The sequence below is a fragment of the Catharus ustulatus genome, chromosome 1, assembly GCF_009819885.2.
Source record: "Catharus ustulatus isolate bCatUst1 chromosome 1, bCatUst1.pri.v2, whole genome shotgun sequence".
NCBI classification, from domain to species: Eukaryota; Metazoa; Chordata; class Aves; order Passeriformes; family Turdidae; genus Catharus; species Catharus ustulatus.
In genome coordinates this window covers 157,548,944-157,573,370 of record NC_046221.1, presented here as the reverse complement: position 1 = coordinate 157,573,370, position 24,427 = coordinate 157,548,944, and the positions used below count along the sequence as shown (strand labels likewise).

At 37.0% G+C, this 24,427-nt stretch overlaps 1 protein-coding gene across 2 annotated transcripts in view; it reads right to left on the bottom strand.

Moving 5' to 3' along the window:
- Window positions 1–24,427, bottom strand: part of LOC117001197 (KH domain-containing, RNA-binding, signal transduction-associated protein 3) — an 89,381-nt gene that overhangs the window by 36,064 nt on the left and 28,890 nt on the right. For both annotated transcript variants that reach the window (XM_033069329.2, XM_042779626.1), the window contains exons 3-5: window positions 16,540–16,656; window positions 14,371–14,517; window positions 8,099–8,238 (exon numbers count right to left, since the gene is read on the bottom strand). In XM_033069329.2, the coding sequence (XP_032925220.1) occupies window positions 8,099–8,238; window positions 14,371–14,517; window positions 16,540–16,656 (404 nt within the window). The remainder of the gene's footprint in view (window positions 1–8,098; window positions 8,239–14,370; window positions 14,518–16,539; window positions 16,657–24,427) is intronic.

Sequence of the window (24,427 nt, the reverse complement as noted above, 5' to 3'; positions counted from 1 at the left end):
GAGAAGTCAGAGAAAGAGAAATGAACCTAGAGGCACAGACTATAGTCAATACCAAGTCAAAAAAGAGAAAAAGGTCAGTAAAAATATTCAAGAATCACTAGGCATAATCATGACAGCATCCTTCAGGCAAGGTGCAAGTGAAAGCAGGAAATGAGATGCTGAAAAACATGGAATAACATTTAAGGGAAGAAAAAAGGTACAGTTTTCAAGCTAGCATAAATTTATTCTTGAGAAGTAATTAGAAAACCAGATCCACGTGCCTTTCCTGCATTTAAAAAAACAGTTAATAGGACTGGAATGGTGATGGGTAGGAAATAATAATTCTCTTGTATTATGAGATCATTTATGATCTTAACTTTTCATAACTATTCATTCCTCTACAGGATCTCTTATTCTGAGATGTATGGTTCTCATGGTTACTGCAGCAGGCTGGAGGAGACTGAAAAGCACCAAGACAGAAAACCCAGTGACAGCAGAGTTCAATCAGCACCACACAGACTTGAGTTTTATTAGGTTATGATGCTAAGAGGAAATTTTTAGATACTGTAAATTGTTATTTAACTTGTATAAAATTTGTATATTGTAAATTGTATATGTGTTTAATTTAAGAATTGTTATTTCTAAAGAAGTTCTAATGGAACTAAAGAAGCTTGATGGACATTTACAATGAACAGACTCAAAATATTGAGATACCACTTGAACAGGAACCTTTGCACACCTTGGCAAAACCAAGAACTGTTCAGGTATTGCTTAATTTGAAAAGGGCAGTTACACAAATTATGTTTAAAAGTTGTTAAAAGAGTAAAAGGTACATATGTGATATGGGGAGACAGCAGTTCTGTGGGAAGTCAGAGCACAAAATCATCAAAAAAAAAAAAAAGCTTGAGAAAGGGCAATAGGAGCTCACTAAGGCTAGAACAGGTTTTAAAAGAAGTATCACTTGAAAGGCTGAACCCAACTCTAACCTCAGAGGAAGAATCCTAATAAAACAACATACTCAGAACAGCGGGTCCAAGATAACCGAAGTCCTTCAATTGTCCTAGAATCAAGAAACCTCCTAGAGTGAGTCTCAATCACCAGTGCAGATCAATTCAGAGTTCACAGAATTCACAGAATGACTAGGTTGGAAGAAACCTTCAAGATCAAATCCAACCTATGTCCTAACACCTCAACTAGACCATGGCACCAAGTGCCACATCCAATTCATATATATCAATGTCTACATGCACATGCACATTAACATTTTGCTACACAACCAAGAATAACTGAACAAGTTTCTCAGGCTAGAGTTGTTCTTACAGTAATCCACTGGATAGAGTTGCCAATGTTTTAGAGACAAAATATGGAACAAAAAGAACGAATAAAAGTACGTGCACTATTTTCCAATAAACTGTAACAGAGGTTCAGATGCCTACTCTAATCGGTAGCTGAATTCCAACCTGAATGTTTTAGAAAAGAAAATATCTAAAAAAAAAATCCAACTTACAGGAGGGGACACTTGGGAGTTAACACATAGACACAGATAAATTTATATATCCTACCATTACGCAAACTAGTAAGTTCTGCACTATGACTGCCTATAGAACATCTGCAATTAAGATTGGCCCAGAGATCAGGACACTAAAAAGAGAGTTTTAGAAAACACAAGAGTACACACAACTTTGCTACTCAACTCTGTGTATTCACACACTTGTTTCCTAAATCAGCTTCTTTCCTAATTAAAAAAAAAAAAAAAAAACTAAAAACAAGCATAAAATAACTGGAAGTGCATCAGAAACTATGTCAAAGACGGTGAGCAGTCTAGAAGTGTTCACGTATCAGGAACAATTAAGTAGAGTGAGGCACTTCATACTACAAATGACAACTGAGGCTTATCTAATGGACCTCCCACAGATGTGTCTCCAAACTTTTGGAGTAGTTTGACTGTGCAAATACTTTGGAACAGGGTTAAAGTGTCTTGTTTTCAAGAAAGGTGAAATAAAAAGGTCCTTGTCAATAACTCTGCAGGGTACAACACTGCAGTGCACAAGTGCTGGAGCATCACAGGGGACACTAGCATTTGATTTTCTTTTTGCCATGTTTTTGAAAAAAAAACAAAAAAAACAAACCTTTAAGTACCTATTAACTGCAATTTCTATCACACATACACTAGTACTTAATTATTGGCAGTAAACACTCAGCAAATCCTATCATCTAGCCAGGTTCTGTTAGTCTCTCTTCTAAAAAGGCTTTAGCAACAAAATACTCATCAATGCATTTGAGTCCATTGTGCTCTGCTCTCAAAGAAACATTTTATTGCCAGATTATTACTGCTTAAAGAAAATTTGAAATATTTGTTTCATCTTTATAATTACTTTGGTTTGATTTTCCTGAATTTATTAATCTGGCAGTAGTGAATCTAGCGAATAGGTTAACCCTTCTCCAGTAAATACACAAGTAATTTTGATTGTTATTTTCTGAATAATTTTACTCCTAAAGTTGAGTAATTATCTTGTAGGTTCTGCATTAAAAAAGGCTTTTATATCTGGGTAGCATGGACTAGACTAAGTAAAGCAAATCCCAGTAAATCCCTTAATATATTTTGTTTCACTACAAAATGGGAGGAATAATGTAATTTAGCTCACACACCACATCATCCCTTGCAGATACTGTCATGAAAGCTGTTTTTGTTGGAATCTAACTCTCCTCTCATAACATTAATTCATTACTTACACTTCCAATTCAATAAATGAAGAAAGAGAAAATACAAAGAGAAGCACAATTTCTATAAAACTATAAACAAACTAGAGGAGGGCAGAAACAGCCTCTAACCAATGTATCAAAAGGTGATAGGTGATTTGTAAACACTAATGATAGAAGGTGGTTTATGTCTAAAAACATGCAAATGTAAAGTGTACCTTACTGTGTCCACTTACAGTATTACTAAAGTATTGAATTTTGTGATTACCATCTCATTGTTTGAATCCTGAATTTATTGTAGGTAAAAACATTTTCAAGAAAATCTAATACCAAAATCCAATACCACTTAGAACTATGCTACACAATGTTAGACTCAAAACATGTAAGAAGAACACTCAGAAGGAGTTCACAAGTACTAATCTAATCACTGATTCCCACTGAAATAGTATTTTACCAGTTTACACAACTTAGATATTTCCTCTTTGGTCTTTGTTAGCAATAATATTTGATATTTGTAGCTTCCAGTAGTCTCACACTGTTTCTAGGATTTATTTACAGCAAACCAAGTTACTGCCCTTTACACAGTAGCAGGCACAGCATCTCACACTCATCTCCAGCTGCCCTCAGCAATAGTCACTTAGAAAATTTCATTTAACACTTTCTCTGCTCTACAATCACACCAATTTTTATTTCAAGTTTAGCCAGTCACTGGATAGCTGAGTTAGTAAAATTACTCTGATCATGTAATCACAACTGGAGTAAGTTCACAGCTTTCCTTTACTTTCAGTGAAAAAAAAATAGAATAGTTTGTGATATGAAGACCCTTTTCACTATCTCCTCCCCAGAAACATTAAATGGAAGAATAGCTTTAAAATAAAAATACTTGCAAAATTTAGGACCGGTTATCAAAACTATCTTATTGAATAAGGAAACACTTGAAATTCTTTAATTCTAACATTCATAGTTGTATATATCTGCAGGGATTTACACTGTTCAATAAACAATTTAACAAATTTTGTTACCAGATGTTGATATATTATCTTCATTTGAGCACAGTCAGCTACATTCAGTGTTCCTCAAATAGTAAATATTTTTGGTTTTTATTATATATCTGAAAAATAACAGACCTGATGTTTTGGTGCTGGCATTTTAAAATACTAAAACACTGATATCCAGATACAACTCAGAACTCGAATTCCTGATGTTTCATTCTTTTAGGAAAAAAAAAGACCCACCATTGAGTTAACACTCTTACACAAGTTTTACTTCATATATTTATATTTTAAAACAATAATACATATGTTCATGTTTCAATTTTGTGGAAAATGGGAGATCACAAAACTAAAACAAAATACACTGAACATTAATAATATCTGCCTTTGTCCCAGATCCTGAACTGGCTTTGTCCAATATTTCGTGCTACAGAATCTTCTGCACTTCACTGCCTACATGTTCTCAAGAAAGTTATTCTTCAAAAAAAGAAACCAGTTAATTCCAGACATGGCAGGAAAGCAGCTGGAAGTTGTGAACACACTGCAGTAGTGATCCACATCAGCTCATCTTACTTCTAACATAAAAGACAGCAAGTTCTAACTCCTAACTTCTGTAGCAGTTTTATTTTTCCCCAGACAGTCACAGACATTCAACCATTAGGATCCCAGCCATGCAAAGACTGAATTATGAATAATAAATGGAAAAGTATAAAAACAAAAACTCCACACCATCTTCCATTTATTTAATGAGACTACTGTTTTCAAATACAATCACTCAATCTGGGGTGTGAACTCAGCCAGCTCTACCTTACTGTGGCCTTTCAATAACTAAGGGGAGCTGCTTATAAGAAAAAGAGAATAATTTTATCAGGGTCTGTACTGATAGCATGAGGGACAACAGCTTTAAATTGAAGAGGCCAGGCTGAGATTGGACATAAGGAAAAAAAATATGATGAGATTATGTGAGACAACACTGGAACAGGTTGCCCAGAGAAGTTGTAGATGCCCCATCCCTGGATGTGTTCAAGGTCAGGGTGGGATGTAGAGCAACCTGGTCTAGGGGAAGGTGTCCTGCCCATGGTAGGGGGTGAAATGAGCTGGTCTTTAAGGGTCCCTTCCAACCCAAACCATTCTGTGATTCTAGCACTGATTTCTAGCCATAAATGACATTAAATGCTTCCCCCATGCCACCCCAAGGTATCAAGGACCTTTTAGCCAAATTCATAGATGTGTTATTCAGTTGGAGTCACAATTGAGTGATCTTTGACTCTTACTTTTATTCTTAAAATAGTGTGAAGTTTTAGAGAGAAATTAGTTGCAAAACCTCCTTAGAGGTATACATTAACATGTATAGAGTCACAGAAAGGTTTGGGTTTGAAGGCACCTTAAAGATCAAATTCCTACTCTGCTGCTGTGAGCAGGAACACCTTCCACTAGAATATTAACATGTGTATTTTAAGTCTTTAGTTAATCAGAAATCAAAATTCACATTTTGGTTGCTATCATTTATAATGCACTGATTCAGGATGGGAATACAAATGCACTAAAGAAACACTGATTCCTAGAGAGTCACATTTTCTAGTTTCACACCTTAACAGCATCACATTAAACACCATGGATCCTTCTAAGCTTGCTATCACAATAAATTAAAAAGCAACTGGTATGATTATTTTATACAGTTGCCTCCAGAAAAGAATTTAAGATCATAATAAAAACAAAGGAATAAAAACCAGACTTTCACCACTCTCCCTTCTTGTTGTACAGAAGAGGGGTCATGTCAAAATAGTTTAGGTGCTCAGCATGAACACTACAGCAAATAGAAGTGCTATGATTACATCTGAAGGTAATCTTTAATGGTATTAGGGGTAAAAATTTGGGGCAAGGGGGGGAAAAGGAAACAGCTATATGAAGCAGCTGTGTCCTCCGAGATCAGTGGAGGATCAGAAAACAACGTTCCTGAGTGTAAAGCTTGAGACCCACACACAGCTCTTCCAGAATGAATTCCAGCCAGTCACCCACAAAACCTTACTTGGCTCTAGAGTAATAAAAATTTAGTCAAGAAAATAAGGAACAATCCAGAAAAAAAGAATACAGAGTTGCCAAACTACAACCATTAGGAAATTACTTACCAGACACAAGAATGTCTGCACATAAGCTAGAGTTTTTTGTATGCAATTATAAATGTGGTGTTTTCCACAAAATGAAAACTAGATTTGATAAGATGTATTACATCCAGTTCCCACATGTCTGATAAGAAGCAAAAAAGGCATAAATTAGTACCTTTCTTTTTTTTTAACTGAAACTATTCAGGAGCAATAAAGGTTTCAAAAGTGGGAACTTAAACACACTCAACAGGATGTTTCATGTACCAAGGCTGGTATCATAAAACCATTCTGCAGATTACAAAGAAAGGTTAAGATCAAGGTTTTAAACTTCGTTTTGCAAGTCTTCTGAGGCTTTGCTTCAACTTCTGGATATCTCAGGGATGCTGCCTATTGAAACTGTTTTATCCAACACTGAGACAAAGCCTTAAAAGCTTTGCTTCAACAAAAGTATTATTCATTGACACCCATTTCTGCTAAAAAAGAATCAGAGTTTGAGATCTTCAGCTCAATGGCTGTACAATCTCGGTAGCAACAGAATTGAACTTCACTTAAGGAATATGGTAACAGAGCACTTCAATTTGAGAGAAAAGTGTCTTGGAGTTTAAGAGAAGCCTTGAAGTAAGGACAAGTCAGATACCCTTTCACTTTGCTTTAGAATATATGTGAAAAATGCTGATGAAAAAACCACAACCTTTTACTGCCATCTCCAAATCCAACACTAATTACATTTAAATTTACCCTAAAGACCCTTCAGTAGCTGTAGACCAGCTATGCAGGATTCTCTAAGCTGTGTAACAGTGTCTCTCTTGCATAAAATGCAGATTTGAAAAAAATACTTTACTAAAATCCAGAGGAAAGAACTAATTATGCTGGAAATGTAATACTCCAAAAAACTATTTACACATGCACATGCTAGGTACTAACAATGTAAATTAATTATCAAGCTTTGATGACAGGATCTGACCAAACAACAACTTCTGTATCCCAGAAATATTAGTTGAAGGACATGGAAAATGAAATAAACTCGAAATAATACTGCAAATGTATCTGTACTGAGCGTCTGGAGCAGAATCATTACAGATATCTGTGGCAAAGTTACAAACAACTATTAAAAAAAAAAAAGAAAAAAACAAACCTCCAAAATCAAATTATGGTCTTCAGTTTGAAAGAACTCTTGTATGGTTGATTACAGTGCCAAGGAGTGAACCTTGGGATATAATTAACACTACTCAGAACATTAAAATCAAGAAAAGCAGAATATACACATATATATTTACACAGTATTACAAAATACAAGAATAACAATTTGATGATTGAGAGAATTTTTTTCCTCCCAGGACACAACCCACAGTAAGAATAATTTCTTTAAGTTAAGATGCACTCTGCACTTCATTTGAATCATTGTCAGGATACATGAAAATAAGCAGATGTATACAAACGGAATATTTCCTTAGTGCTGCTTCTTCTAACATGCTTTATCATCTGAGGCAAAATGCTTCAGGGTATTATTCAGAAATTAGTTTACAAAAAATGCATTGAAACAAGAAATTAGTTTACAACTTGTATTCAGAAATGCAAGTTTCAAGTTGCATTAACAAGAACTGTACACAAACCAGATTACCAAAGTTAAGTCACACTTAGGTGCTGCAGCCACAATCTCTGCACTCTGTAACATAAACAGTTATGAACTTTATTTAGGTTTTGCTTTCACACTTCAGAACTATGAAGCTGAAACTGTCACCTCAGTACTGCAATGAAGATGGGGGATGCTAGAGTAAAAATAAAACATCTGTGACAAAGAAAAAACAGTAAAAGCAGCAGAGTTTGCCTACTCCAAATCATACAAAAGCCACTTTTCACAAAGTGCCACTCAGACAAGAAAACCCAAATTCTACCTCCAGAGCACTTCTGTATCATTTCATCATGACCATGAAAACTTACTAGTATGTTTTTCTTTTTTTATGGTACTACTAAGTTGGAAATGCTGCCTGGAATTCACATTGAGGAAAGGCAGATTTACTGCTGTGGACTCCAAAGGGCCCAGGCACAGACTGCACCTAAGGAGCAACTCAAGGCTGGAAATCAAGGTGATCACAGTAGGATTGAACATCTCCTATGCTGTGCACTGCTTCTTTACAAAGGTAGCATTCAAATTCCACAGCCCAAATGAACTAAACTTTCATCAATAAATGAAGGTCGTTTCCCTGACTTTTTGCTCTTCTTTTGGGAATCTTTCATGTATTTTCCTGTTGTACTTGGGGGAGGAACTGTGTTTGAAGGGAGGAGCCTGAAGTACATAAATACAAATGAAATTCCACATACCTGGACATGGCAGGAACAGGCACTCCTCTTGCTCGCATTGATGCTTTTCCACGGACAACTGGAACTTCTGCAGATTCTGAGCCACCATTTAAATATGTTAATTCTTGAAGCTGTGCCTGTCTGATTTCATCATTGTAGTCCTAAAACAAGGGGGAGGTAGATGAGAAAAAAAAATTAATTGTTTACCCACCACTCTCAGCAGACACTGCTCCTGAAAGTCCTCTCTTAAAAAGTTAAACATTCCACTGAAAAAGTTTAATATGCATAATAAGATAGGAATAATATTCAGTCCAAACATTATTAGAGAATTCTACATAATAACTGGCATTTTTGCTCGGGCATGTTTTTATTTCCCTTTGCATATATTTTTATGTAGCTTTCCCAATTAAAATGGCAATATTAAGATGCTGCACAGATAGGAGGGAACCAGAAAAAAAAACAATATCCCATATTCTGAACTGATATCCAGTGTGTAGTTCCAGCTGTAGAATGACTGTGTGTTAAAAGCAGGAAAAAGAGAGAGAGTTGAAAAAAGAGAGTTGAAAATACACTGTTGAGAACAGCACATGAAAATGAAGGACTGGATTAGGAAACCACACTTTTAAAGTCAGGAGTTATAGAATAAACACAGGAATTCATTCAATGCACACATACACTGTTATCTAATAAGAGCTCAAAAAATTAAATTCTATTGTAGGCAATGGTGAAAATGCCAAGGACACATGGCTTATTTCTGTCTGCACAAATCCTCTACTCTCAAGGTCTAGCAATAAGAAAGCTCAGGTTGTTACACATGAAATTAATATGGTACTCCTCAAGCGTATTTTTCAGACTGAAGAAGAAGAGCACACAGGAATAAAAACAGACCCAGCACTGAACTCTTGAGATATATTTTTCCATCATTTCTCCTCCACTTAAAGTGAGCCAAGCAGAATGCAGCTATAAAGGTGAATTAAAGATAACTATTTTACCCAAGGTGCATCCGTACTGAGTATCAAAATATTAATAGGTGCTCCCACAGGAACAAAGGGATACTTCTCATACAACAGCTCTTCTGCAAATCCTCCCATTTCAAGGAGGAAGGTTTGTTCTAACACCACCCATTTTACAATTCAATGACAAAACAAAGAATCTGCATCTCACTGCAAATCTGAGTTTATTACATTTATTCACTAGACAGGGACCAAAAGACTCTCAGGCAGTCTTAGAGACTTTGAAACATAACCCTGCATTGAAAGGAGATTAAAACTTCCATGAATTCAAATCTCTCAATTATCCTTGAAATATTCTGCTTCTCCTGGACTTCTATAAATGGAAATAAAAAAGTTGTCCTTTATAGAAAGAAAGTTACTGGTGTTAAAAGAAGAAGCACCATAACAGCATTTTGTCCAAACTGCCTTAAATAGGTTCTGCAATTTCACTCCCAGCTGCCCACCTGAGATCACCCTCTATTTTGCAGCAGAAACCAAACAGCAAATATGAAAAAGGTCTAGAAGACTGGAATAACTCTTTCAAATGGCATAATTGAAGCTTTTGAGAAACAGATTCCATTATGAAATGGCCAGGACCCAATATGTAACCAATCCATCACAGGGAGTAGACTACAAACAGGAAACTTAACACAATTCTGACCGGTTGCGCTACAGAAACCTGCTTTGCATTTTTTTTTTAATTTGTTGCTGGATCAGAACTGGTTACAAATGCAAAATTCTAAGTCCTGTATAGAACAAAACTTCAATCTTGACAACAAAATGCCAAGAAGGTGTACCAACAACATACAATATCAAAGTTCTGACAGCCTGTATCAGATGCCCTTTACTTCAGATAACATCTTTTTTCAGAAATCAGCCCCTGACAAAATACCTTTGATCCTTTTATATTCAATTTAATTCCTTAGCAAAGATGGGTTGCCACTGTGTGTGTTGGGTCCCTTTTCTCCCTGATGCTTTCTCACTTTCCTGCAGCACATTACCAGACACAGCAGCAGCCTTAGGCCACAGAGAAGGGCTCCACTGTGCACAGCCCAGAACAGAAAGCATGGCCCTTATCACATACACCACAGGCAGCAGGAGAAGGCAGAGTGAAGGGGCAGAACAAGGCAGCCACGATAAGCTGCAGTGTTAATCCATTAGACTCTGAAATGGATTCCTCAATTAAAAGTAGCAGATGGTCAATTCATGAATACTCACTGCTGGAAACAGCACACTTCAAGTCAAATTAAGCAGACAATCATCTTTTTCTCACCTAGAAGATGGACAGGGAAATGCTTTAGACTGCATCCTTTCTCTGAACAGTTTAGGCAGTGGAAACACTTGAATTTCAGTCAAATGTTGCTGCTGAATTTCAAGTGAATAGGTGTACTCTCATTTTATGAATAAATTGCCTACTCTAACTACAGTCTTATCCACCCATGGAGGGTGCATTTACATCAAGATCCATGCAAGAGATTTTCAACCCACAAGTCCCAATACTTACATGATCTAACTAAATTTTCTTTAAAATTTTACCTATGATTTTCACCCAGCCAGATCAACACATTGGCAGCAGTTCTTCTTGGGATCACTTTAGCTTAAGACCTTATTTCACTTCATCACTCAAACTCTTAGCAAAGCTATTTATTTATATCATGTTGGGACAGATCTCCACAAAACCCCTTGCAGTTATGCAAAGCTCTCAAGTAGATCTTTAACCTGACAAGTAAGCAACCAATAATTACCAGGTTTCCAGTCACCTTTCTAAACCTTAGTTATTTGCCAGCTTACTTACAGAAAAGTCTGTAAGAGCTTCCAAATGCCACCAAGCTCATCAAAATGCCATTAAAAGTTATTTCATCACATCTTACAAACCAAATATGCAGACATTAGGACAGACTACAGGAAAAGGTGGTGAATTCTGATCACATTGTCATATAACTGGTATAGATTGTTCTCTCAAAGACATTTCTACACTTTGCTTTAAGGACAAGGAAAACAATAAACTGGTAACCAACAGCAAAGCATAATTAGTGTTGTATCTGTCAGAAGACAAATGACTGCCACTACTCAAAAATTATACAAAATAGACTTAAGTTCTAATGGTCAGAACTTTCATAACCACAGAATCACAGAACAGTTTGGGATGGAAAGGGCCTTATAGACCATCTTGTTCTGACTCTCCAGCCATGGGCAGGGACACTTTCCCCTAAACCAGGTTGCTCAGGGCCCCATCCAGCCTGGCCTTGAAACCCTGGTATAATACAGCAAGCAGGGGCAGGTGAGGTTGCAAGTACCTGGCTTTGTGACCTGACAGAAGTAATTCTGACATAACCAGTATCAAGCACAATACTCACCAATCTAATAATCAAACTAGAGTGTTGAACAAAGAGTCTGGCCAGAATAAAGGGACTGATTAATTTAAAGGAAGATGAAAGAATATACTTAAAGTCAGAAGCTGCAATTCTAACTGCAGAAGAAAGGTAAGACTCAAGGCAACATAAGCACAGTCAAAAATACCCTCAAAACCAGTTTTTATGTTTTGGGTTGAGTTATGCCAATAGTTTAAATGAAACTACACTACTGCATCTGATTGAGGTTAAACTTCAATGCAAGGATGCTTGCCTGTAGATCTGAAGATACAATAAGAGGCTGAGGTGTTTTTGCTATAGTCAGCTATCACAAGGATATTCTGTATTCTGCATTGTAGCACCAAATGTGATGCTATATTCAGCACTGATCTGAAAGATGAACAATAAACATATTCATAAATCTGGTCTAGCATCTAAAACTGTAGGAAGTCATAGTGACTCTACATTGTAAGGAGAATGCCAATTATGATCATATTCATATATACTCATAGCAGGGCACCTTTCCTGAAATAAAACAGGTAATTTCTTAAGAAAGCAATAACAGAACCTGGAGGGAAAAAAAAACCAAAAACCCACCCAAAAACCCCTAAAAAAACCAAGTTGCATTTGGCAGTAGTGAACCAAAAAGTAGTTCTAGAGAAGAAAAAGCTGCTTCTTATTCCTTCAGTGGCTGCTGCAAGGGGAGGCAGGCAAAAGAGATTAAGGCATTTAGAGCAATTCTGATAAGCTTACATTTGAAAAGCCAAAGGGAAATTAAGACAGTGTTGGCTTGATCCTACAGTTCAGGAAAGATTATGCAGCATCAGTTCAGCTTAGTATAATGAAGATGCAATGATCAAAAATAAAGATGGAAAAGTGTATAAACACCAGTCAATGGAATTGCTCATTATCAGTCTGTATTTCTACTGGCTTAACACACTAATGACCAGGTTTTGATAAGCTTACTTCATTTATGGCAACATTAGGGAAATCAAGCTCAATGAAGAAAAATAAGACCTCTGATGGAAGGGGCATGGAGATCAGACATATCCTTCCTTCCACCACGTGCAAGAAGTATTTATCAAATTGAACATATTTCTATCTATAAAAGGCAGCTGTTTGCTGTCTAGAATAGCCAAGAACTTAATTCTCCCTTATCCTTCCACACCATTAAATCATGAATCGTGTAAATAGAGGAGCCTTCAACATTATGACAGCTCAGCATTCCTACAAATGTTCTGTTGAGTATCCCCTGTCTGAACAGTTAGGATGTCTGAATGTGTATGCATATTCACCTCTCTTCATACGCATCAAGAAAAAGCAATCTGGAACCTGCAGACAAATGTACAATGCAATGCTTGATTTTTTTATAAGATGACAACATAATAGCCAGGACATCTTTGCTTTTTAACTCTTCTAAAGTGCATCTACATTAGGGTTATTTCACATCAGGATGTATTTCTGCTGAACCTCCTGACAGTTGCTATTTATCATGCTTTGGTTCATACCATGGGGTAGTATTGAGGCACACGAACTCACTTCATCCAGACAAAAACAGGTTCAGAAGGAACACTTCAGAAGGAGCACACGGCTCCTGGAGACTTAGTTCCATAAAATACGTTGAGTTGGAAGGCACCAACAGGGACTATTTAAGTCAAAATCCTGGCCCTGCCCAGGACACCCCTAGAATCCCACCATGTGCCTGACAGTGATGTCCATTTCTTGGATTCTGTCAGGCTTGGTGCTGTGACCATTTCCCTGGGAGCCTGTTCCAGTGCCCAACCACCCTCTGGGTGGTTTCACAGCTGTGGACTAGGTTTGGTACAAGATATAATTACCAAAATACATACAGGAGCACTGTCAAGTCATCAGCACCAACTGCTGTATAAGAGCCATCCCCAACTGGTTCCCACACTGGTTCCACTCAGACATTTACAAGCTGCTGTCACTCAGATACACACCTCAGGAAATTTTCCTTAGCCAGGTCCCCACACTTCCCAGATGACACAAATGAACACAAACACTCAGGTAACATTTTCAGCAATAAAAATAAACAGAAGTCAATGCGCTCTGAGAATGCTTTGCTTTCTATATTATTCCTTTGATCACCAATAAAGACAGAAGAAATGTTCACTCAGGAGCTAAAACAGTTGAGAACTCCACACAAAACCATCACCTCAAGTGCTCCAGAGCTTCCTAAGAGAGGCTGGATTTTTCCAAGCAGTTTAATATTGCAGAGAAGTTGGTTCTCACATGAGGAGCAGATGAAGTTATCTTCTAATAGAAGACATTAGAAACCCATTCCAAACTTGGAGTACAAAATTGTACTGGAAACCAGAAGACATTTTATACATCCATACATTGGAAGCTGAAGTATACACCAGAAAACAAGTATAGCTCATGTATCACTTATATTGTGATAAAACTAAAGATACAAGATAAACCTGTATTGACTCTTAGCACTCAACACTAAACCAGGATTACAGGTGAGAGAAATACTACAGTTTTAAATGTATTAATTCTTAAACAGAACTGATGCTTCATGTGTACCAAGAAAACAGAAAACAGGGGCACATTTTACAGATTTTTGCAATTATTTGTAGTCTGTGATACTTTGCATATGATTAGTTAAGCAAGAATAAGTTTTTGCTGAGGTCAGGTGATGAGATTTGTGTGGACAGTTGCAGATTCATCCAGTAACAACTGCCTGTATCAAAATGCAAATTATTTGACAATGATAATTTCTTTCAAAAAGGAAATTAAGCGACATGACCTGACCAATGTTGTGCACTGTTCAGAACAGTTTGGGCTGGAAGGGACCTTAAACAACATCTAGTTCCAACCCCCTGCAATGGGGGCTCACTAGACCAGCTTAGTCAGTTTTAGAGACAACATTTTTCACTCTACCAGACTACCAGAATTCTCATTAAAAAAAAAAAAAAATACTAACAGGGATGAGGAACTTCTTGATTTCTTCTAATGCATGTCCCATTCTGGCATATGCTTCTGCAGGTGGAGCAAATACTTCAATTAAAACATGTAGGTCATCATTTAGGTGGAAATACTTCGCCTCTCCACTTTTTCTCAACTCTTCCTCCTAGGAGATAAGAAAAATATTGGTTTTACACATTCTTGTTTGAAACATTGTAATGTAAGCGTTGAAGGAGTTGGAAGATACTGTTCACTCATGTTCAGATGTCTGCAACTAAAAAGTAACACAAAGAGCCAACAGCTTCTGCTCACATACAAACTGTAGCACAAGGAGGAATGCCCCCAAGAGTTTTCCCAGGTGCACCATTTCCATGAAGAAGACACTTTTCTTCAAAGTCTGCAGAAAAAGGTTTGATCTAATATTCCACAAGAGCAAGCTTCTTTTTACCAATATTATTTCAATCTCAGTTTTATTATGCTGCTCTCACTGAGGTTTTTACCCAATGAGTGCATCCTTCACAGAACTGTGCTATTTGGACATAAAGCTCACAGCATATGAGATGAGAGAACATTAGCAAAAAGAGTTCACTAGCTATTTCAGAAGCAAGCTTATTTCTTTCATCTTCCTTCACCTAACCCACTTCAATGACTGCAAAGTTGAGTTCAATGGAGTGAAGCAGTGCTCAGTTCTCAAATACTGACATTCACATGCAAAATATTCAGACCAAAAGGGCAGCACTTGCTTTTCTCAGGTTGCCCCTCGCCTGTGTGTACTTGACAGGTCCAAGGGATGAAACCAGCACTAGAAATGATTTCACTGCTTTACCAGATAATGTCATATCAAATAATTAGCAGTTCTGCTGTCTAAAAAACTGACCCTCCCTTGCAGTTTCCTATATTTGGCAAGCACCAGGTAAGCACTGCACCCTTTAGATTACTAAAATTACAAGCTGCAATGATAGCTGAAATCTCCTCCCCTGCACACCCCTAATTACAGGTTGAAGTTTATATGTGACAATCCATTTCTGCTTCTCATGAATAACATTCTTATCTACATGATTTGTGTTTAACTATGAAGATGTTTAGACAAGTTAAAAAAATACCAAAAATCAGCCTAGATCACTGTCAGAGCATGACTAGTATGAGGTCACTCAGCAGGATTAGACTCTGTCAGCAAAATCATTATTCTGTCAATACAAATAAGAGAGCTTAACAACAGAAAGTAACCTAATATAAACATCACAGCACAAACATTTAGTTATAATAAGAACTGCTCTCAGTTAAATACTTTGGGCACAGTTACTCAAAGCACATGAGTCACTAGCACTGGAAGCTGAGTTCCCTATATACCAGTTTTTAGTATATACTTGCACCATGCATTCCCTGTCCTTTTCTCCTAAAGAAAAATCACTGTGCAGTTGATTTGTGCAGAAAACAGAGTGCTAAGAAACTTCCTTTCTGTGTTTATCAATCAAGTTGGTTGATAACAGCAATAAGCAACAGAGAAGTCAATTTTCTGTGTAGGAGCTGGTAAAAAAGCATTTCAATCAGCACCTTTAACAAAACATACAGAATTTCAGTGCAGGCTTTTTCTTTTTAAGATCATTCCCATAATCAAACTTTTGAGGTCAATCTGTGATTTTTTTGCTAAGTTTACTTTTATTATTTTATTTTACTTCTGTAACATGACTTGGCAATGCTTCCATTACTTTCTCCACTACTTGCAAGGCCAGATTTGGACTTTGATGATCCATGCAGGTACCTTCTAACTCAGGATATGCTGTGATTCTAAGAAAGCACTACACACTAAAACTCTTATGACAGCACACAAAGTAAAATGAGCTCACTCACTCACTGGATACATTTTACAACCTTGGGAACACATTTCAGGGTTTTTTTCATTTACTATGTAGACCAACACAAAAGCCTCAACTTGTTCCCATTCCAGTATCCCTCTTTGACAGGAATTTAGCTCCCATAAAATTCTTTGCCTTCCACTATTTTCATCTTTTGGCTTGCTTTGCCCACTGCATGTGGAATCTTGGCTTGACTGGCCAAAGAGACATTAACCAATAACCAATATTAGGATCTCCTATGCTTTTCACTTGTTCCAATTTTCAAAGGTTTGTTCCCCTCCTCAGAAATTTAAGGTAAGCAACAAAACTCTACTGACATACTCAGGCCTTACCTTTGTCTTGTCCCTCATCGAACCTTTTCCCAAAATAGACATTTTTGTCAGTGTCTCTTCCTGTAAACGCTTTAGAGAATTACCACGTGGACCCAAAAGTTTTCCCACGAAGTTGAACTGCAAGAAAACAAAACAAAAAAAAAAACAAAACAAAAAAACAAAACAAAAACATTAACCTCATTGGACTTTTAACTGTAAATTGAGCAATGAATAGTGAGTAAATTAAAAGGGGTATTTTGCTGAAAAAACTTTTTGTCATAGGTGCAAATGATTAGATTATAAATTTAAAACCATTAAGTACAATCATATAGTACATATAATAGAATGTCAGTGACTCCAGCAATACAGAAATATCTGAACTCAAGGATAACCTGGTGTCCACTACAGGCTGCCAGATCCAGAGGAGCCTGTTGATAAAGCCCTCTTGCTCCAGCTGACAGGAGGCATCATGCCCAAAGCTTTTGTCCTTCTGAGACTCCAACCACTCCAACATCTGCTAGAGAAGAGGCAAGGTGAGCTGCAGGCAACCCTGGAGACTCCTGGAATGCACAGAGGATAATTTCCTGACCCAGGTAATACAGACCTATGAAAGGGGAGGTGATACTGGACCTGTTGGTCACCAAATGAGCTCACTGGGGACAGCAGCAATCATGCTCTGGATATGGATCAAGTAAGGAGTAAAGCTGGGCTCCTGAACTTTAGGAAAGCAAAATTCCAGCTCTTACGGGAGCTAGTCAGTGGGATCCTCAGAGAGATTGCCCTCAGGGATGAGGGAGTGGAAGAGAGCTGGCAGATCTTTAAGGAAGTCTTCTACTGAACACAAGAGCTAGTGATTCCCAGCAGCAAGAATGCAGGCAAGGGATCAGCATGGCTGAGCAGGGACAGGCTGGTCAGACTAAAAGGCAAGAAACAAATGCACAGACAGTGGAAGTTGAGACAGGTGATCTGGGAAGAGCACAGAGATAAAGTGTGGTTGTGTAGAGCTGGGGTGAGGAAGGCCCAAGCACAGCTGAAACTGAACCTGGCAAAGGACAAAGAATAACAGAGAGGCTTCTCCAGGTGTCCCAACCAGAAAAGAAAGGTTAAAGAAGGTGTTACTTCCCATTCCCACCAATAAACCATGATGGAAAACTGGTTGCTACAGATAAGAAGGTTGAGGTACTCAACCGAACACAAGTGACAGAACCATATGTAAAAGATAGTTTTAGGCAGAAATAAAATATAGTGATGCTGAACAGCAAACAGGTTTAAGCTTTGTGGCCTCAAATTAACAGAACAGTTCATAAGTTCTTTGCTTGTCTTTATGTTACTGTGTCACTGAAGAATCAAGATGGGCTTCACTGATCTCCCTGTTTATCTGGAGTTATTTGAAAGGACTGAACAATGGGAAATAGCAGTCCCAAATCTCCTGTAGCTACACTTGAAGTTCTGATAAGCAAAGGCCCAGCTGGACTCACCCTACAATGGAGAAAGTCTACAGCTCCAGTTAATTTCTTTCAGCTTTAGAACAAAAAGGAAAGTAAGTATTAAAAGTCAACTAAACAGGAAAATATAAATTTATTCCCCTTATTAGTTGCAAATTCAATTCCCAATGTAGACCTGACATAATATTTTTGAGAAAATGGCTTATGGATTACTATAGTCCACAGAACCTATTAAATTTAAGGCCTTGCATGAACCAGTCTTTCCTAAAATTCTCAGGGAATTTCTTTTTTTTTATTAGAGTTGTCAATTTTTTTTTCATATAGTACCTAAGATATAGTCAAGAAAATTATTAATTAGAAAGATTGAACAGATACAGGTAGAAATTTCCCATGCAGAGAATAGTCAGGACTCAGGGCCACTGATGGGGTCCTGTGCAATTTAATTTACAATCATTATTTCAACAGAAGGTTGAACATCTGAAGGCACAGATGTTCTCTAGAGATTCCTTTTAACTTGGACTTCTGATTTTATTGCTTCTGAAGGTATAACTAAGGAAAGCAAACAACTTGAAACCATTTGTAACAAATTTGTATTTTGAGACATCACTTACTCCTTATCAAGAGCTTCCTTAAAGGAAGGTGATAGCTAAGCTCAAAGCAAAGCTTTCATGTAGTGGAACACCCCCTCATTTTTCAAGCATTACTTAAGATTACTTATGGCTACTTACAATAGCCTTTTAAGCTACTAGGAACAAAACCAAACACTCTTACTATAGTTATATTCTTTTAGTTAAAACCAAGTAGTTTAATGCTGTGTAAATCTAAAACTTGACCTACCAAACTTTAATACCTCCAAATGTTCTCATCTTTTAAAAACTATGAAATCTCTAGGGCCAAAATCAGACATTACAGAAGCTATAACAGGACTGCACAGATGACATGTTCTAGACACATTTAATGAACATGAAAAAGCATTCTGTATCCTGAGATCCACTGAACTATTCTTTTCTGTGCACTGAGGCTCCAAATATTTGATTTGACAAGTCTGAAGCATAAGAAACTTGTGTTGCAAGTCTGAAATTCTGCTGATTTGAAAGCACAGTACCTCTAACTGTAGCATAAAAGCACAAACAAAGGTTAGTAAAATATGACTTACAAAGCATCATAAAGCATTTTTGCTCCCACATAACAAAACTAAAAGGCTTTGGAACATTTCAGTTGATTATTCCATCTATAAAACCCATTTATGATATTGAAGGATCCTTTCAGTAGAAAACAGATTATTTACTTTCAACAGGTACTGCATTTTGTTAAAACTATTGGTCTATCTGCCTTTTACATTGAATTGGAAACATCTGATCAAAGGTTTATTTTGAAATATTTCATAGATACAGAAACACTCAGTATCAGTCACTAAGTTATTATTATTACTTATACACTATTTTCAATCAAATAGTAGAAGCACTCAAACCTAAAGGTACAAATCCAGCACACAGTAAGACAAATTTTACTTACAAAACTAGCAAAATCTGTGTATCTGCTGGTGTTACAGAAGCAAGTAAGCCTGGCAGATCCAGGTAAGCTCTTACACAAGACTGCTCACATACAAGTTACATGAGTGCGTCCCATGTTCCACGTTTAGGGTTTATTTGCCCCAAGAGCACAAGAACAAATAACAAATTCAAGTTTATTATTGATCTCAAGCCTGTAAACTATCTCTGAATTAGATACCCTGACATCTTAGACATCTGAGCAGTTCTGCCTCCGTCAGACCAGTCACATTCACTAGTGCTGGATCAGAACCTCCCCTCTTTACCTGCCCCACTCAACACAGCACAATCACCTCCAAACTGCTGCAAATACAAAAAACAGTCCTCACATTCACCAGCTTCAGCTTAATGCTGTGTTAAAGCAGTCACACTGTGCTCCAGTGCAAGCTGGTGAAGTTTTCAGTTCTACAGGACAGATGAACTCTTAAGAGTCAACCATAAATGTCCCTACACTGGATCACCTTGGTCAAACCAGGAACTGTCTGCACTAAGACAGCTTCTAATGTATTAGGTAAGTACCAGGAAATTATGGACAATGGCATATAAAAGAGGAGATAAAATCCCCAGCTCAAATTTGCTTCTAGACCAGCTCTGAAGGATTTGGCTAATATGGAATCTCAAGTAAAATTACGGGCACCTTTGCAAAAACATCATCAAGACTCAGATCAACAGACATGGGAAGGAAACAATTTTATAAAAAAGGAAAAATTAGCACCTCAGCTACACTTCTAACCAATTAACACCCTGCTATTGATAAATGGTACCCTCTGAACAAAATATCATCCCATAATACATTAGTCTGAGCAAAAGTAGGCAAGATTTGAGAGGTGTTCTTATTCCTAAAATCTGTGATCACTGAAAGCTCCTCCTGTACCTCTGCTTTACTTTGTGGGTAAAGAAACACCATGCAGTGCAACAGTCCTTCCTCAATATCCTGGGATACAGCATTTTCTCCTGAATATAGTTACCAGTATTTGCCAGCTAATGGACAACTGTACTGAAAGAGTGTATCTGTTTCCTTTTACAGATTATCCTAAAGTCTGTGACAAATTTCCAATTTAAAATACATCTTACATAGAAAACATCTTTCACAGCAGAAATAATAAAATAATTTATTATAAGGTTTTTACTTCAATATTGTTTCCTTTCCTAGATGTTCATAAACTCTCATTTTAAGAAATATTTTTTTCAGTTATCATACATTTGTTTCCTTACCACATCACTGCTTGAAACTATTCCCTGAAAACATTTCTGGAGAAACACAGTTACAAAGAACATTTAAAGAGCATGAAATTCTCTTCAGAATCATTTGGTCTACTATATGAGCTAAATAACCAAAAAAAAAAAAAGAAAAGGAATTAATGCCACTGCTACAGCATTTTTTTAAATGTATGTATTACAGAAAAGGGGATATAATAGAAAAAGCAATCCTTGTTTATCCCCAACCAAGGCAAGTCTGCTAAGAATGGTTCATCCAGCTTAAAACACTTAGTGAAAGTATAAATGCTTGACCAAATGCTTTCCTGCAAAGCTTTAAGCACTCCATTGTTATTAAAGCCATAGAAAGCTTTCTTGAAATATTAGTTTTCTGTAATGGTTTTCTGTGACAGGGTCACTAGAAAAAAGAAAAAAAAAAAGTTAATTTAAGATGCAGAGCACTTTCCTTTAGAATGACCTGAAACAAGGCAAACTTCAAGGTTTTTCCTATTCATCTCAGGAAGATAAAGTTTCTATAGAAAAGTAAGTGCTTCAAGCATCAATATTCTACCACAAACTACTCTCCTTCATGTAACATGGTAATAGTCTTTAAACATTTAATCATAGCAGAAAGCTTGGTCAATTTTACTATAAAGTTGCTCAAAAGTTATCCCTGCTATTACAATTGATGCTTGTTCCTCCACATCACTTCTGGTTATGCAACCACATTTTCTCATTTCTGCTTTAAGAAATCCTCAGAGCTGACCTATTATGAAAAATTGCTTTCTAACTGGTCATGTGATTAAAATATTAATCTCTCTGTGACTTTACATAACAATGGCAGATATATTGTACATGACAACATTTTAAAACAGGTATTTTCATTTTTAAAGTTGAACTAAAAGGCTTAAATGGATACAGTTCCACAAGTCAGTAACGTTTGAGAAAATATATTTAAAGTATTGCTTTGGGGAAAAACAGACCATTTCTTCCTAACTTCTGAGATTTACCCAGTATTTAAGTGTAGTTCTATGAGCAATTTTTAAAATGGTAGCCTGTCAAAATGAAAATAATTATTCCCCACAGTTTTGATCCATCTCATGGAAAACCATCATGATTCCATTTAGCATCCATGGAAGCTATTTTTTTCATCTAATTCAGAACACCCAAGTTCAGCAAACTGTCAAAGCAAAATCAGGGTTCTGAGACTAAACTACTTCACAATGCATATTCATCATTAAATGTATGGGAGGGGGAATAAAACCTTCCTGCCTCACAGGTACTCAACAAAGCTCTGAAACACCTTTCACATGTGATGGCTCCTCATAGCAGAGTTGGGAAAGATCCACAGTCCCTCCACCAACACAACCACATCAAGACCTTCATTAAGTGATCAGCTCACCTTTATGCCTTAAAGTCTGTGCAAGTTTGAAGATTATTTTCAAGCATGAAACAACAGAAACACAGGTTTAAGGGTCACACACAGGACCCAGAGTCAGATGAGATATTCAGCAGATCAAACAGCAAGTCACTCTCAGCTCAATGTCCTAAGCTGACAAGATCTCATTGCACTACCTGCAGTTTAGACATCCAGCATCCACATGGACTCCTATCTATAGGCAGCTTGATTTAGAAATCAGTTCTACCCCAAAAAGTTGCCCCTTTTCCTATAAGATTGCATAAAAGCCAACCTCTCTAATCCTTACTTGTAGCAGATGTCCCAGTTAAAACAGGATTGCAGACAGCATTACCAAAGCTTACTCAAGCTTCACCTAAATACCTCAGATTAATTTCTGCATCACAGCACTTCAGGCCTCTTGGAGGCATCTGCAGGGCTGGATCAAAGTAAAAAACTAAGACTCTGCACTATCTTATTTTGAAAAGATGTGACTGGGCCTGCAATCTATAAAGGAGTTTCCACAAGGTTTTGTCTTATCAGGTAAGACTATCTGTCATCACATCAAGACATATTAAATCAGGGACTTTTTTCACAGGAGTCTGTAAATAACACAAGGAAATTTACTCAAATACACAACCAGCCTCAAGGAGACATAACTCCTGGGACTAACCATCTTGAGATATTTCATAGCACAGACAAAATTCAGGTTGTCTTAGTTATTCTATCAGCTTCTATCACGGTCCAGATATAGGAAAAAAAAATCCATTTAGACCAACTGTCTGTAGTAAGCATGAGAGTAAGCATGTTAACTAACACTGCCAAGGCTGTACAAGACAAAATTTCTCAGTTAAAGGATATAACTCTAGAGTATCACAGAAAGAACCAAGAGCTCTTAGGTAGGAGGCCAGTTAAGCACATCACCAGGAGCACTCAGCTATTTATGCACTAAGCAAAAAAGCAAAAGACCAGAAATTAATGTTTTTTCAATATATGCAAAGATGCTCAAAAAAGAACAGTACATGCTTTTGAAGATGAGCTCTACCAGATTCTTTTCCAACAGAAACCCAGCTGCTCTGCACTTTAGTTGAAGAGTTTCTGCTGCACTTAACCTGTCACCTTCCAGGGTTGTCAGAGGTAATTGCACAGGAGCCAGCCATGGGATCATGAGAATTTATCTGGCAGGACAGGAAATGTGAGCAAGCATTACCATGCCAGGCTGATCTGATCAGAGCCTGGACTGCCTGACCTGTGCTGAGGCTATTATGATTTATTCAAGGAGTCAGAGTTACAGAAAAGTTCTAAAGAAGGAAAAGGCATGTACTACACATTTCAGATCTAGCGAGCTGTCATGCTTGGGGCAGGGCACTGATGGGTTGTTTTGGCTCACAGACTTCTTGTATAACAAAAAATTAGGATGGGATTAATGAAATACCAAAATATGTAAACAGCAGAGGTCATCTTTCTTTTCCAGAATCATCTGTGAAAAATATAAACAAAGGAATAGAGTCTGTTGGCAAAAATCAATTAAATTTGCGGTTAGTTTCATTTTCATCCATTTAACCCTGATAAGCATTTAACAATTTTAATAAATTGGAGGTGGTGGTTCATCTATAAACATGTTCATTTATAAACATGCTCATTTATAAACAGGACCCTTTATTTTGGGGACTATTCTGTTAATGAAGTTGAGGTAAACTTGTTTTTTCCTCAGTAATTCCTGTTTACCAAAGTTAGATAAACCCAAACTGATAATCCAAAGTTTGTTTGAGAGATTTATCAATTATTATAACAATTCTGTCAGTTTCAAACAGCAGATTCTCAGGTCACTAACCCCATAAAGACTTCATCTCCTGAGAAAATGGAGATGTCTGTTCAGGATCTTGTGAAATAGGTAACAGCATTAGTGTGGACTGCAGGCAAACATGCCAGAATGATAGCAGAACTCTGAATTCAATACAGAACTCAATACTGAATTCAATACTGAATACATGAAGAAGATTTTTTTGCAGATTTCATCCATATTTAAGTCTATAATTTCATTCTTTTGAAGTACTTGGCACCAACACTGATCAGCAGGAAGAAAACTCAAAAATGAGAAATCATTTAACCACTTTTCTTAGGAACTCATCCTTCGTATTTTCTAACAACACATTGCAGCAATACCAACACCTACCACAGATGAAATGGTCTAGGAAACTGCACACACACAGAGAACAGCAATGCAGAGACACAAAGCTTTTATGTGAAACACTACTTCAGATTTTTATGAGGACCACAACAATTTTTGTTAAGTTCTGCAGAAGAAAATGACAGAAAAG